General features: G+C 43.0%; 2 protein-coding genes across 4 annotated transcripts; one reads left to right on the top strand and one right to left on the bottom strand.

Moving 5' to 3' along the window:
* Positions 1 to 2,432: 2,432 nt before the first annotated feature.
* LOC100824512 (4'-phosphopantetheinyl transferase HetI) lies at positions 2,433 to 7,143 on the bottom strand. 2 transcript variants are annotated; one of them, XM_003573548.4, is made up of 9 exons: positions 6,818 to 7,143; positions 6,458 to 6,671; positions 5,119 to 5,294; positions 4,235 to 4,299; positions 4,045 to 4,146; positions 3,781 to 3,936; positions 3,330 to 3,428; positions 2,944 to 3,061; positions 2,433 to 2,855 (listed from the first exon to the last, which is right to left on the bottom strand). In XM_003573548.4, the coding sequence occupies exons 2-9, from the start codon at positions 6,580 to 6,582 to the stop codon at positions 2,749 to 2,751; spliced, it is 948 nt and encodes a 315-aa protein (XP_003573596.1). In that variant the 5' UTR covers positions 6,583 to 6,671; positions 6,818 to 7,143; the 3' UTR covers positions 2,433 to 2,748. The 2 variants fall into 2 exon arrangements, with proteins under 2 accessions (XP_003573596.1, XP_014755579.1); XM_014900093.2 differs by lacking the exon at positions 6,458 to 6,671 and having other exon boundaries at positions 6,818 to 7,128.
* A 1,420-nt stretch (positions 7,144 to 8,563) lies between these two features.
* Positions 8,564 to 15,508, top strand: LOC100824205 (afadin- and alpha-actinin-binding protein). Of its 2 annotated transcripts, none has more exons than XM_003573547.4 (15): positions 8,564 to 8,732; positions 8,845 to 8,900; positions 9,020 to 9,137; positions 10,238 to 10,335; positions 12,568 to 12,664; positions 12,739 to 12,828; positions 12,969 to 13,031; positions 13,127 to 13,204; positions 13,294 to 13,359; positions 13,438 to 13,515; positions 13,960 to 14,070; positions 14,298 to 14,375; positions 14,488 to 14,607; positions 14,775 to 14,818; positions 14,896 to 15,508. In XM_003573547.4, exons 1-15 carry the CDS (start codon positions 8,703 to 8,705, stop codon positions 14,942 to 14,944), a joined length of 1,176 nt encoding a protein of 391 aa, XP_003573595.1. In that variant the 5' UTR covers positions 8,564 to 8,702; the 3' UTR covers positions 14,945 to 15,508. The 2 variants fall into 2 exon arrangements, with proteins under 2 accessions (XP_003573595.1, XP_010234511.1); XM_010236209.3 differs by having other exon boundaries at positions 14,893 to 15,508.
* Positions 15,509 to 15,580: the final 72 nt, after the last annotated feature.

Raw genomic sequence — 15,580 nt, 5'->3', positions numbered from 1 at the left:
GCTTGGCAGGCATTTCTCTACCAGAGCATTTCTCCACTAGGATGCTGGTTGGATTGAATGTATTTTTTGATATAAATTTATTCTACAAACATTATATTTTTGTCATAGAAAAAATTATTTTGCTTTGACTAAATTGTTTTCTGAAACTGAACTTGTGGTTCTTTGACAGAAGTCAGACCTCTAAATTTTGACCAAGTTCACGGAAGAAGTATCAACATTTACAATGTCAAATCAAGATCACACTATCCGTCATCAAATATTTCCAATTGTCTCATTTCAACAAAAACAACGGTTTAAGTAGAGTTGACGGTATTTATTACATGTGGGTCCTGCATGTCGTCTGACAACGCTTTTTTCATTGGACCATTTGCCTTTTTTCTACCAATGGCATTGTAAACAAGACGTGTGGTTTTGCGGACAAATCTATACAGAGAAATGGTGTTGCACTCCTTTTGTTGGAACACTCTGTTGTTCTTTTCCTTCCACAAATGCCACACAATTATCGCAGCCATCGCAGTTTTCTTTTTCTTGGTCTCCGGCTTTGGGCCGAGATGATGTGCCGCCACCAAAATCTTACAGTGAAGCTAGATCCTGCAACAGCGGCAAGCCGGCGCAATCGAGTACCGCTGGCATGCCACCGAAAGAACGTCCCAGAAATAGATGCGCAACTCCTTTTTGGACTTGGTCGCAAAAAGAGCAGCAGCATTGTGAGGCCAGCCACGCGCCGCGAGCCCGCGAATCTATCTGCCGTGCAAAGACGATTTTGCAGAAGTAACCAATAAGAAATCTTCATTGGTCATGAGTTTGTTCCATACATATGCTCCTTCTCCCTGGGGTTATTAGTCATTGATTCGGTACAAAATATAATTCCGGCCGGAAGGATATTTCATTTCTGCGGTGATTGGCGTGCCAAACGAAGAGCCTTAACCCCTGCCGCTACCTCGACCAACCCGATCCTGAATGTCCTGATCGCCTCCCTTTCCACACGTACAGGTAGTACAGCACTACAGCCTCCTGCCCCCTCCGTGCAGCTTTCAGCGCACGTAAGCATCGTCAAGACCGAAGCAAAAATACTACTCCTACAGTCCTACTCGCACATGTGGCGCGTTAGTAGCTCGTTTTTGATTGGTTCATAACGTGAAGCCAGAATTCTCTGGGTCGGAAAAAATCAATCGCATTCAGGTACAAATGAGTTCTACTATTCACATATTTGTGGCACGGAGTAGCGGGAGTCTCAGCATCACGCATTAGATGACCACATCGCCGTCGTTCGCACTGTGTATGTTGCCTGACAGGCGCCGATCTTCTAGAACAACATCCCGCAGGCAGAACCTTCTCGTCTCCTTATTACGTGGAGCCAAAGCCCTTTTTTCCCTCCATTTGTTTTGGCGTTCAAAGTAGGCGAGCAATGACGTCACAGGCTCGTAGCACAGCGAAACAGATGTGGCCAAGGAGATGCGCTCCACAGATTCTACTGGACAGGACCCTTGGCCTGTAGCTGCTGAGAGAGAGGTCACCGGCCACGTCATCACCATCGATCCTGGGCGATGAAGATTAATTTTCCTTTTCTTTTTTGAGTATCGTTGACATTTTGACCCTCACCGATTAACGGAGGAAAGATAAGCTGTCATTTATGAACGATATACCGATAAAATATTACGACGTTTCTAACTAGTAGTACAAAAGTGTAACATGTTTCTGGTTTGCTCATTTAGTTTGTGAATGCATCACGTACACATGTTTGTTTCCCCGAAGGTTTTTTGCTGCCGGCCCTGGACCGTTTTGCCCAGCCACCAACCAAGCCTTCGATTCCAGTCCAGCCCACGGTTTTGTGTGCCAAAACCATGGGGGCCAGGCCCTGCTCTGTGCACGCTGTTTGAAAGACATATCTAGTGGTTCAACAACTTGAAAACATGGCACACGGACGTCCGAAGTACAACACCATCGTATTCTGCCAACATGGCGCAATAACGTGGCAGCATGCTGCACGGCACTAGTACTGCATAATGGTTTATCGCTGACATGCCTTAAACCGTCTGACGGGTCAGAGACAGAGTTAAGCCACTTGTGGAATGGACAGTTGCTACAAGTTGATACGGCCATTGATGCGTGTCTAAAGTCTCAACCAAAAACGCAGCAGCTTTATCTTCGACCAACAACTACGGGAAGGGAAGATATGCTGCTCAGCGATCAACCACTTGTAACTAACTGGATGTCGATTCATGATGCAGCCAAGTACCAACAGCTAAGGATGGGGCGGCGCACGGCTGCCTGACAGCCCTGCAACATCCAACCGCATGGAAGAAAAGGTACACGGCAAGTTGCTGCTTCACAAAAACACAACAATCCAAACATTCGACGAAATAAAGAAATAACTTGTGCAGTGATTAAATAATCGCATCAGCTGTAACCACTTCCGTAGACCAGGCTGATAATTTATTCAAGAAGCACATTTCATTTTACTCCAATGTGTAAAGCATACAGATTCAGTATTCAATCCCACTCGTATATCCGGTGTTCTGTTAACGATAATACAACATCTTAGGCACAGAGTGCACTTTCGAGGATGGGAACTTCAGTCTTTGGTAGAAGCAAGCAGCAATTATCCATGCTTCAAGAATGCTCACAGTTTGGCCTCCACTTGGTGCTAAACCAAATCTTGCATCATTCCTATCGTCTAGTGAACTATCCGGCGGAAACCACCTTAAGGTGGAAATTAACAAGCTGGCAGCACATGATCCGACATAGTCAAGCAATAAGTTTTACAGCTTCTGTTCCAGTGACAAGTGTATCTTCTACAAATGGTATGGTCTTCCATACTTTTAATCCTACTGGTACCGCACCATTTTCAGAACCTGCAGTATAATACCGATAATAATAGAGCGACTGAAAAAACAAGATAACCAAACTGTTGTCCCCAAGCTGGAAAGTTGGAATACAAACCTTGATTTCTTGGGTCGTCCTCTATACAAACTGCCATGTAATGAGAACTATTTAGCTCGGCAAGTGCAAATTGCCAATTTTCAGATAGATGATCAGAATCATTGCATGCATTTGATGCCTGGCAAATCCAATAAGAATCAAAGCAGGTCGATAAACTGGATTACTGTTAAATTGCAACAATGAAATAAGAAGGCAGCTCTTTATGAAATTTGCTGAACATGATAACTGACAGTTTGGCCAAAACAAACGTTGGGGATCCAGGAGATCCAAATGTTAGGTCACAACATATCGTGTGAACTTTGTTCAAATACATAGTTCTTGAACTCCCTTTCACACATAGCGTATGTTAAAGACACCAACAAAGTGGAAAATTCAAAGCTACATACCTTGGAAACCTGAATTCTCTGACTTGTTTCCAACATGATTGAAAACCTATTGAATGGAGCACCTGAGAAACCCCTTCCAAGAGCCTTTACATATGCTTCCTATAAATTTAGACATCAATTATAGTTCCCTGTAGGAAATTTACTTTGCACCATCATAACAGTAATTAGTATTGTTAGGGTTTGTGCAAACCCAACTTTACTGCCATCTCCTTTTTCCGTGAGAAACTAATCATAAGGCAGAAGCCCGTCCTTTGTGTCATTCAGATTGATTCAGTTAATATATTGTCATGTATTAGATTATGTGACGAGTCAGTTGATTGACTCTAACCTGTACTCGAAAAATGCCGTCACAATGTTCTAAAGAATGTAAATCGGCACAATGTAGTGATTGAAATTGCATAGGAAAGGGCTAAGGGCTATAAAGTAGAGGACCAAAGAGAGCCTCACTAACTTTAAGAGTCCATAGTTTTATGAATTCCTTCCGCTGAGCATCCAAATCAGAAATCTCAGCCAGATAATCAACTTCAGAAGCAGTGAAATAACGGCGAGCAAGAGCTAAAATACTCTTGGCTGTCTTCCGCTTCTTCTCCTCAATATCAATGCCAATCTGAGACAGCACATTAAACAGCAATATCAACTGAAGAACTTCCACAGCAACAGAAATATAGAAATTTCTTTCTCTCACTTCTGGAGGTCATGGGGAAAAGGAACATACATGTGCATGCATGGCAATGCCACAGGCAATCAAAGAAGATGTGTGCGAAATGTTGAAATGCAAAGGCCGTTCCACAATGCTATCATCAGGTGGCCACACTATCTGATCAAACATGGAAAGCAATCAAAGGTAGGTTAGTTACAAGGCTTTAAATTACATAACAGAGAAACAATGAAGAACATCCTCTTACCTCAGGTTTGCCAAATTTGTTTTTCTTAAACTCAAATGCCCTCGGATCAATTTTACAATCTGTATCTAGTCTAGTTCAAACAAATTAGCAATAAGCATATCAGTAATCCTGTAGTGCTATCCCATGACATGTTTGATGCTGCATAAAATAGAATCAGTAACAAGAAAAGAATATTATTTATAATTATTGACAAGATAAAATGCTGATGAACCCAAATACAGAGCAGTATGCCCAAACTTCCATGTTAGGTCAAATGGCTGATAATTTCATTGTCCATGTTTATGACATTTATATATGCTAGAACTACATATACATTAGAAAGCGATCGCACTTCAAGATCACCAAATCATGATTACTTGAGTACACAGTGCACCTAGCAGACACTTGTTATGGATCGGAGGGAGTACATAAGAAGAAAACCCCTTTCGATGCAAGGGGCTGAAAGTTACATCATTAATCTTGAATGATATATTTTTCACATATATATAAAACAGACAAATGCACAAATGGAAACCATGCAACTATGTCAGGTATATTTAAATGGAACAACTCCTTGCATCCAAAATCCATAAATTGCATAAACAAGCTGAATCTCTCCAGATATCTTAAGTTATATTATACCAAGCTTTCTCCTTAATTACAAAAACTACAAGGCATACAGTCTAATAAAAATTGATCATAGGGTTACCACCACCATGGAAAGGATTCTATGTGCTATCAATCATAACCAATGTACACTAGTAAATCTAACATCTGCAGCTAATTTCTCGATTCAATAACCCCTATAACAAGATTACAGGCAACAAGATTCATTGGACAATAGTAACAAGCATAAAAATTAAACTAAATGTGATCAACAATTAGATCAGTTGGTGGTTACATACATCTTGAGAGGGTGGTGCGCAACAACGCACGGGACAACATAGCATCTTTCTGCAACGTTGTCCCGCTCATTGACAAAGCATACTTTCTTTCAGCTGGAGAAAGGATTTCTGCATACATCTTTAGTTGGGAGTGATCATTCAACTCATCAGGGCAAAGATACCAAACATGCACCTCTCTGCAAAAGTAATAAATATAAATGTCATCAAACTATTATTATGCACCAAACCACTGTTACAAGAAACATAAACCATTTACAAGTGTAAAAGACAGAATTACACTCAGTACAGGGTTGCACCACCCAAGAGAAAACCTAACGACGAAAGGCTACATCACCGAGTGATTTAGTTGTTGGTTCTACATAATAGTTTTGATTCATTTTGTCCTCAGAAGGAAGAGATATAGTTTAGTTGATGTATATGACTTTTAAGCATCCAAATTTACCCCAAAAGATGCATCATCTGAGATACACAATTACGGATTGGATGGAGAGAGTATTATCGATCCGTCTCAAGGAGTTGGTTCACTAGCCATTGATCTTTGGCACCAAAACAAGGGCCTTGCAGTCGTACAATTTTAAGTTGCAAAGGGCCGTGCAGTCGTACAATTTCAAATTGCAAAGGGCATTGCAGTCGCACAATTTCCATTTAGACCAAATGGGAAAATGAACTCCAGGACAGTTTCAGGAGTGCAAAGGAATACCACTCATGGATAAAACACGCCCACCAAATCAACATGATTAAATCTAAACCTCCAAGAACCGATGAAAACCTTGCTCCTTTTTTTACAGCAACCTTCCATTTACTCCGTTATTACGGGAGATGTCGTACATGCATCCATATGCTGATACGTGGGGATACACATGTAAGGGAGTATAGGGCAATTAGGATTTTCAAAAAAGAAAAAAAAATCTGGGCCAAAACTCCTTGAGCGAATGCCCATCACAAGCTCGAATGAAATCCACAAACTACAATCTTAGTGCACAATCTAGTTTCCATTGAAAATCAAAAGCAAACAATCAGCTCATCCTCTGTTAGTTGGTTATTCAACATTACTGATTTGTTTAATTTCGTAGTAGGGTCGAGGGATTCATCATTCACAGGTTTATGAATGGCAATCAGAAGTAGCAGCAATCTTCACATTTCTTTAATATTGTCAAGTACTATAATGTACTTCCTGTATCTAAATGAATAATACTGGAAAATGTCATATCGCCATACTGGTATCACGTATCTGGCAAGATAATCTCTACCTTCCCCCAGATGGCGGCCAGATCTACCATCGTCCTAGCAGGCTCCCCAGAAATCATACGTGCAAGATACGAAGGCAGGAAGGGCGTACCTCCGGGACTGGAGAGGTGGCGGGGGCGGGAGGGACGCGAAGAGGCGCCCGCCGGAAACCCCTGGCATCCTCGGCGGCGGCGGCGGGAGAGGCATCGCGCGGCAGCGGAGGAGGCGGTGGTGCATGCGGCTGGGATCTGCCCGCCCGGTTTGGTATATAGCGAGGGCAGCCGGTGGCACCAAGGGGCTGCTGGTTTCTTGAATCCAACGAGAGACTGTGGGCGGAGCAACAAGAAACAGCGACAGGTCAAATTTCTAGTGGTTTCACATCCCAACAAGAACCCCTTTGGCTACCAAGAACCTTTCCCAAATCATGCACTGGAACATAGGAACCAAAAATGCAAAAACAGATGAGCCTTACCTGTCGCCGCGCCGGGGGTGGGGAGCTCGGCGGCGTTGCAACCGCAGCTTCAGAGGCAGGGGCGCGTCGGGGAGGGGGGAGGGGTGGGGCTCTCGGCGGTGCAGAGTCTAGGCAGGGACGCGTGATCGGCGGCGCAGCTCCAGAGGCAGTCCGCAGGGGGCTAGACGGCGGCGCAGCGTGGTGAGCGGCACTTGCCTCCGGTCTAGGGTCCTCTGGCTAGCAGTACATAACAGGGGTAGCAAAGTAATTACGCAAGGGGTGATTTTGGTTAGGATAATAATCCAGTTTAATTAGATTAATGTGAATCTGGCATTGAGGTTCGCGTGTATTTTTCGCAACAGATTCAGCGCAACACGCCTAAGCATTTTAACAAAAAAATCTACTAAAGTATAAATTGCGTATATGCAACATAATGTGAACAAACAACATTTAGAAATTGCCCTTCCGCCACATATAATTAGAAGAAGAGCCGCGGCTCATGTTATCCAAAAGATGTGGATGCTATTGCAAACTTGGCGTAGGTAAATGCGTGAAAGCTACTAGTAGGTATACTTATGAATGTCGATGACAGAAGTATGTATGTGCTCACGATTATTCTCGTTCAACAGGCTTCCCTCTTCTGCCAAGAACACTCCAAGATCCAAATACATAGATTTGAGATCACCTGCATCCTTCTGGTTTGGCGGTGTGTGGTGCCAAGATCTGCACAATTGGACACTGGTGCGGCTGTTCTCTGAGGAGCCGCCGCCGGTCGATCTGCAGTTCTGTCGCACGTGGAGGAAGTTAGACAAGAAGATGGATCAGAGCATTAGGCTCAACCAACCCAAAAATAATTCCGAACCGTCAAGAACGAAGGGAGCACTAATGAGACAAGAAGACGGAGCTGGTAGGTTCAACCTAAAAGAATTCCGAACCGTTAGGAGAGAAAGAAGCACTAATGGAAGTAAAGGAAGGGAGCAGGCAAGCCGTGCCCTTGACGAAAAAGAAGAATACGACGAAGAAAACCTTACGTATTTTTAGACGAATTCTCGTCGACTCTGCCCCCTCTACAGCCTGGTCAGACCGATCCCATTTCGTCGATTAGGCCATGTACAATGGTTGACAAGACTGCCTTCTCTTATGTGTTCCACGTCATTTAGATAAGACAACAAAACAAGTTATCCAATACGTCATATCTTATTGCTATATCTCACGATCAATGTCTAGGTGAATAAAATTAATCAAATAAATGTTAAGAAAAAATGAATATATTACAATGGGTAATTATATTTTTTTTGCCTTATACTTCTTGTGAAGAGATCATCTCTTAGCTAATAAAAGGCTCGTGTCTTTTCTTGACTTTTATTTTTTCCACGTCATCAATTATCCTACGTGCCAGTCTTAAAAAAAAAAGATGACGTATACATGCCTTTAGCATTTTGGGCCGACAAGAAAGCAATCAGAGAATTTTAACAGCAGAAAATATTTGTCGACACAGCATGCGTAATGCGTAGCCGTAAAGCACAAACCTCCACTCGAGCTCGACCGCCGTCCTACACGTGGCATCGTACATACAGACAACTAACCGAATCATGGCCCGGGACGTCACGTGCTCCGTCCTCGTTCTGCCACTGAACGGTGGACCCCGCACCGGGCCGTCCATCCAGATCTCCAACAGCTCCGGGTGAGTCACCGACAGCCGGCCCCACCATACCGTTGGCCGGCCTGGCCTCTTTCTTCCCCTCGCGACCATTTCGAATTACTCGCCAATATACAAAACAGACAGGCAGCCGTCGTCGTCCCATCCATCCCCATCGCCTCTCTCTCACACACTGCTCCTCCCTCCTTCCCATCACACATCCCACTCGCCAGGGCCAGATCTCCCTCTCTTCCCCTCCTCCGCGCCATGTCGGTGTCTTCGCGCTTCGAGCTCCGGGTAAAACTCTAACCCTACTCCGCAGATCCGTCGCCCCGTTCCGTCCCATCTCCACCTCCTTCGCCGCCGACGCGCCCTAAGGCCCTAACCTTCTCCCCCCCTTCCAATGCAGACCTCCTCGTACCTTCACCAGCAGCAGCAGCAGCCGCCGACGCCCGTCGGAATGGGGTCAGCGCCTCGACCGATCTCCTAGGGTTTTGTCCTTCCGTCATGGATGCGGTAGATTCTGATGGCTGCGAGGGTTTGGTTGGTTGCTCGGTTTGTTTGTTTGTTTGTTGTCGTTGCAGCGGCGACGGCGGGACGTTCGCGGACGCGGGGAACCTCGAGCACTGCGCCAAGTACCTCAACCAGACGCTCGTCACCTTCGGCTTCCCGGCCTCCCTCGACCTCTTCGCCACTGACCCCGTACGTCACCCACGCCCCCTGCTCTCCATTTGTCACTCGCTTGTGTCTCATTATCGGCAGTGCTCTGTTCCCCCTGATTAAAGAGATCTTGGTTCCTTTTTTTAAAGTATTGTTGTCAATTTTGTGTGGGGTCTCACTCATACTTATTAATTCCATTCTGGTTTACTGCTTGAAATGGAACATTCCGGTACCCGAGCATTGCGACGTTCTGTTCCACACTTTCGTAATTTGTATGCGTTTGATTTTGTATGAGGCGCATCAGAAGGAAATTTAGAAAATTAAGGGAGATGGAATAGATTAGTGCTGGTCTGGCCTAGCATTGCCGAATCCATACTAGTGTATGCAGAATTGCAGACCCATTCTTGAATTTTTGCAAGAGAATGACTGAAAGAGGCATATTCATGTCGGCCCAATGTTTGCAAAGAACGAACAGGCCAGTATTCCAGGCCTGTTGGTTATTGTTGAGTTCCGGTGCTGGTACGTTAGTACCACATCACCAATCAGTGTTGGTTGTCATGGGATTGATGCCTTTATACGAGAACTAGAGTTCAGGATAGAGTCAATAGTACTGCTGGCTACAACTGGTACCGGCGTCACTAGAATGGAATTTCCGGACAAAATGGTATATTTTGGCCGGGATGAACGGAAATTTGACCGTTATGGAATACAATCTTCTACGTTCCGTTTTGGTCACATAAATGGAACGATCCAGGGTTCCAGCCGGAATGGAACGGAATTAATAAGTTTGGTCTCGCTGCCATTTTTAGGCCATTGTCTTCTTTTGGAATATACTATCTTGATTTTATGTTATTTTTCCTCTTGAGTGTTTTTTTGGGACAAGTGCTGATGCATTAATATTTTTTAGCTCTCTGCAGCATTTTCGGTGGCTAGTTCAGGGATTTTCCAGGAGCTCCTTCTGCTCGTTTTCCAGTTAAATTATGGCTTTTAGATGTTGTGCTTCTGGTGTTAAAATTGCATTTTATTTCTTTTCTTTGAAGTAGGACAACTTTGTTTCGGTGGTGACCAGTGTGCTCGTCGTTGTCTTTCAGTTTCATGCGCTTGTTCTAAATTCTCCTTGCTGTTCTGTCTCTGTGGCGCAGGTATCAATTGCAAGAACGTGCAACTGCATGTATGCACTGCTGCAGCAGCGCCAGAGAGACATTGAATTCCGGGAATCAACCAATGATCTGCGGCAGCGGTCAGCCTTTTCCCTTGCCATTCTTTCATTTGTGTTTGATGCTATGATATGGAAGTGTTTATCCATTAGTTATGCAATGCCCACCAGATCTTCAGGGCACGGCACAGTAGTGATAGACTGATAGTTGTCGGTGATGTCTCCCAGTTTCGATAATATCGTTGTCACTATTCGTTCACTTTGTTAACCTTTGACATGACAATATGCATGATGCTATGGCTCTCTTGCGTTACTTATCATTGAGGTTGTACATCAGGAATTTAGGCCAGTATTATGCAACTTGAAACTGTGTGATCTGAGAACAGTGTATCCCGTTCTTTCTCAATTCCTGCTAAAGTTTAGTTGTATAGGATATAGATCTGTGAAATTGAGTCCTACAAAATTTTAGCGCAACCTTGTTGTGTTTCTGTGTGCTCCGATAGTGCCTCCTCCCCTGTTATGCACTGGCATTTTCTGAAGAAGCAAGTCCATTTTACCCCCCTCAACTGTTGGGAAAGTCCAAATTTGACCCTAAACTCCAAAACTGGGCAAGTTACCCCCCTGAACTCCTGAAACCGTCCACGAGGACCCACCTGGCTGTTTCCCCTACGTCTTGGCTGGTTTTGGTGGTCGCGCTGGCGCTTTGATCCGCCTCTGACCGCCCCGCTGGCAAAATGGTGGACCGCACCCTGCGCTCTTCTATCTCTCTCCCGCGCCCCTTTCTCTCTCTCTCTATCTATCTCTGTCTCTCTCAGTTCTTTCCCCACTGAACCCTAGACCTCCTGACCCTGGCGGCGGCGGCTGGGAAGGGGCTGCTGCTGGAGGTTGAAGGCGAAGGACATTGCGGCTAGGTCAGTACCCTCCCCCATTCTTCTGTGCCTTCCCGTCCTTTCAATCTCCGTGCTGCTGCCAGTAGTCTGAGATTTCTTCCAGCTTCTGGCCAGTAGTTTTAGAGTTAGGGTCAAATTTGGACTTCCCAACAGGTGAGGGGGGGTAAAATGGACTTCTTTTCTGAATGTTGTTAGTGGCTCCAAGAACTCCTTTTCCAAGTATTGGTAGTACAATTCCTTCTCTAGTGCTTGTATTTGATATGAGTTCCTTTGTTTGCCTTGCGAGCCAAACAAATGCATATATCTCAGGCTAAGGCGTATAGAAGAAAAGAGGTTTTGTCACAATGAGTTTGACTTAAGCTAACATCAGTTTTGTACTTGCTGTTTGGCTATAACTATGTCTTTTAATCTTGATTTTGCTTGTCTGTTGAGTTTTCATTATGCCGAATTGCTGACAAGCTGGCATTATTTTTCCATTGAATCAAAACTAGATCTGGCAATTCTGTAACACTATTGCCTTTGACATCAGCCCAACCGTAGAATTCTTTCCCAGTCTGGCATGAACAAACCCTGTCAGTCTGTCACCACCTAAAGTGTACCCTTTTCCTCTTGTCTGCCTTACTCTTCCTTTTTAGTTTTCATCTTCCAACAATGTTTTTCTCCATTATATACATACTGTAATTTAACTGGAAGCATTTTCTATTTGTTTAGTATAAGTATATAACCTACTGACAATGAGGAAATATGTATTACCGTGTAATCAGCTGCACCTAACAACTTAATGACCTATTTGTCATCATTAATTGCTCCTGCACAGTTCCATTAGTGCAGGGTCTATACATTGATTCCATCTGTGCATCATTTGCTTGCTATCTTTGTTCGTTTTATGTGTACACAAATATGAGTCTATTTTCTGCTCATCCTATACCTGCATGTTAGTTGTGTCTAGGTTAATGTAGTTGATTGGAAGTTTGCAACATTTGGAATGGTCCTACACAACTGTTGTCAGTATATGGTAAACACTTGTTGATTTGTGTGCTCTTTCCAGTATATTCCCTCTGCTTGCCTTTTCAGTCTCCGATGCATGATTTTGGCTACGACTTTCACTTATAATATTTCTACAAAATTAGTAAAAGGACATATGACATAAAAGTATATCGCAAGACAAATACAATGCTTTTATTCTTACATGCCCAATCCATATGCATCTGCATATATAAGTGGTCAAATTTTTTAAAACGTTAACTGCATATATACTTATGCGCCTTATATTTTGGAATGGAGGCAGTATATTCTGAGCACCAGTTCATTCTGTTGGGTGACAAGAATAATGCAATTGATTGCAGTCTTTGGCCGGTTTTGCTGAATATTGCTAATTTGCTATGTGACATATGTCTAATGGCGACTTATGTTATTCAACATGCAGTATGCAGTCTGATATTTCAAGGCTGGAAGCCAAGATCGAAAGAATGGATGCCCAATTAGCAGCGAAAGATCGAGAGCTAGCCACTTTGACCCGAACGGTTTGTCCGTGCATTGATTCTTGTTTGGGTCCTTAACCAGTTCTGGAATCTAACTGCCCCACCTTAATCACCAGGAGGCCAAGAACTCTGCAGCTTTGAAAGCTCAGATTGAAAAGCTGCAACAGGAACGCGATGAATTTCAGAAAATGGTTATTGGAAATCAGGTGAAATGGTTTTCCTACTCCTTAAAAAATTATTTTGTTCATGTTGTTTGTTTTCCTTGTTTCTGGAGAATTACAACCATTATTGTTGATGGGAAGATGATGAGGTCGTGAGTCCTAATTTGTTACCTGTCTTATTTAAGCAAGTACGCACCCAACAAATTCATGAAACAAAGAAGAAGGAAAAGGAATACATCAAATTGCAGGCAAGTTATTGCATTTTTCATATTATACATAACAAACATAGCATGGAAGTTTAATCTGAATTGATGCTATTGGATGTATCTATTTCTATTTGCAGGAGAAGCTAAACCAGGTACTCATGGAGAAGAAAAAGGAATCATCACGTTCAGGAATAGAAATAATGAACTTGTTACAGGTGCTGAATATTCTCAATATAATATTGGTAGTGGTATTTTATTTTCTAAGAGAGGCTTTTGTTTGACATTCTGTTATTTAATTTAACAGAAAGAGGGACGACAACGAGGAACATGGACTGCAAAAAAGAATGACAATGATTATTACAAAATGATTGTAAGCATTGCGCCACTTATGTAATACTGATACATAGCTGGTTGAATATGTTCTAAAGTACCTTGAGCATATATTCAGGTTGATGCATATGAAGTGAAGAAGCAAGAACTGGTTCAGGAGAATGCTGATTTGCGGGCTCTGCTACGCTCAATGCAGGTAACCGGGTTACAGATTTCGTTCCTTGCTTTTGTTTATTAATCTGGATGTTTAATATGCTGAATTTCTAATAGGATTCATATTGTATGATCCCTTCTATGATAAAAAAATTTCATTAGCATTGTACACATTTTTTGTAGGTATTCCTTGTATCCCATATTTGTTATGCTCCTTTCAGTGGTCTGCAAAAAATGACAATTGATTGCCATAGTTTTCAGTTTTATATGAATTCTGAAGTACTCCCTCTGATCCATAATAAGTGTCTCAAATTTTGTACTAACTCAGTACAAAGTTGTACTAACTCTGAGACACTTATTATGGATCGGAGGGGATACCATGAATAGATGGGTGAAAAAATTACTAATATTTGTCATCACCACATTATATCTCTGTGTACGAAACATTGGTAACTGTGCTTATATGAGTAATAATGTTCTATGTCAGATGGATATGCGTGAGTTTCTTAATGCTCCAAATGGATCGTCACAGCCTGCTGTTGTTGGTAATGGAAAGCAGGACGCTGGATCTCCCCAGTCCCCACTTGGGGGCAAGACGGTATGGATGCCAACCTTCTTTACAGAGTTTGTTGTTGGTTTCCTTTTTTCACTTAAAAATCCACACGGTTTCTGCCATGTGATATAATATCAGAATAGAATCATAAATGGTGAAAAAGGGGGAAATGGATATTTAGTTTTCGTGCCACCCCTTCTCTTCTGTCACATGACTTGCTCATGTTGGAGCCACAAGACCCTCCTCAATTTCGTTGTGTTTCCTCCTGCCAGGACGTCTTTGACTTGCCCTTTCACATGGCCAGAGACCAGATAGAGGAGAGTTTGCGCACAAAAATGGCTTCAGTAAAGGTAGGGATCACTGTATTGATACTGACTTTTTCATTATGGTTGATACTTCAGCATGCAAACTGTTCTCCTTTTCACTACGCTCCTGAACTTCGTAAAACAAATTGCTGCACAGGCACGAATGACACAACTTCAAGATGCTCAAAAAGGTGCTGAAGTGACCTCAGAAGTCACTGAGCGGGAACTTGAGCTTGAAGCTCAGCTAGTTGAAGCCAGAAGCATCATCCAAGAGCAGGTAACAACGATCTCTGATTTTAATCGCAAATATGTGTCTAAACATGTCTATCACAAATTTATCTCTGACATTGTAACTGCACATATGGGGTTTGATTTGTAGTTTGTGCATTTCTTGTCCCTCATGTCAACTCCTGACTGACCTACATTTGGGAACTGAATTTACAGGCGTCAATCATGTCTAAGCATTTCTCCAAGTCTGATAAACCAAGGTGGTTTTGATACATCTCTCTAGTTTTCTTTTGTTCACTCCAGAACTCCTATGATTTACACATATGCACAACAGCAGGAGGTTAAGCGGCCTGGATGGTGAGCGTGAGGCGACAACAGATGCGTAAACATATGTTCCTGGTGATTTCAATCTTGAGGCTGCAATGCACGTCAATGTCGACCTGTGATGTTGGTCTCTTGTGTTTGTAACTGCCGCAGTATAGCCAAGGATAAACCTGTTCTTGCCATGGTAGCATGAGTCCTGCCGCAGCCTTTGTAGTATGATGTGCAGGAGCATCTCATCCACCGTCGCTAACTGGTAATCCCTTAGGAATGACAGCCTAGCTACTGCTACTTATCTCTTATGGAATGAACCTACTAGTCTTGCAGAGAATTATTTCTTGGCACTTCCAAATATGCACTCAGTTGTCTTAGAAATGTAAATTGCACCTGGCTGTATACCCCTGCTATTTTCAGTTTGGTCAACTGCTGTTGTTGCACACTGCAAGGGCAATTGGTACTCGAAGTGCGCATGATCACAGATTAAGGGTATGTAAAAAATGGGCCTGTGTAAGGACATAGCCATATCTTGAGTCTCATGCTGGAGACTCGAGACGGAACTAATAGCTACTGATGTAGCAGATGTCTGTATCTTTATACATCTCCTAATGCATCCCAGGCTTTGCATGGAAGTTTGTGAAATTTAGTTAGACTACGAATTTGATGGGAAACCATTTATGAACTCCATTTATCGCCCACTCCTA

Source organism: Brachypodium distachyon, chromosome 3, assembly GCF_000005505.3.
Source record: "Brachypodium distachyon strain Bd21 chromosome 3, Brachypodium_distachyon_v3.0, whole genome shotgun sequence".
NCBI classification, from domain to species: domain Eukaryota; kingdom Viridiplantae; phylum Streptophyta; class Magnoliopsida; order Poales; family Poaceae; genus Brachypodium; species Brachypodium distachyon.
The sequence above is the reverse complement of the archived record's forward strand: the minus strand, read 5'-3'. Positions and strand labels throughout refer to the sequence as shown.

What these genes read in the sequence shown, in the direction of transcription:
- LOC100824512 (XM_003573548.4), bottom strand. Translation starts at nt 6,582, where the DNA reads ATGCACCACCGCCTCCTCCGCTGCCGCGCGATGCCTCTCCCGCCGCCG. An exon ending in CCACCTCTCCAGTCCCGGAG is followed by an intron (nt 5,295 to 6,457) that starts GTACGCCCTTCC and finishes TTACTTTTGCAG; the next exon opens with AGAGGTGCATGTTTGGTATC. An exon ending in AGAGAATTCAGGTTTCCAAG is followed by an intron (nt 3,062 to 3,329) that starts GTATGTAGCTTT and finishes TGGATTTGCCAG; the next exon opens with GCATCAAATGCATGCAATGA.
- LOC100824205 (XM_010236209.3), top strand. Translation starts at nt 8,703, where the DNA reads ATGTCGGTGTCTTCGCGCTTCGAGCTCCGG. An exon ending in AAATGGTTATTGGAAATCAG is followed by an intron (nt 12,829 to 12,968) that starts GTGAAATGGTTT and finishes GTCTTATTTAAG; the next exon opens with CAAGTACGCACCCAACAAAT. An exon ending in CTCTGCTACGCTCAATGCAG is followed by an intron (nt 13,516 to 13,959) that starts GTAACCGGGTTA and finishes GTTCTATGTCAG; the next exon opens with ATGGATATGCGTGAGTTTCT.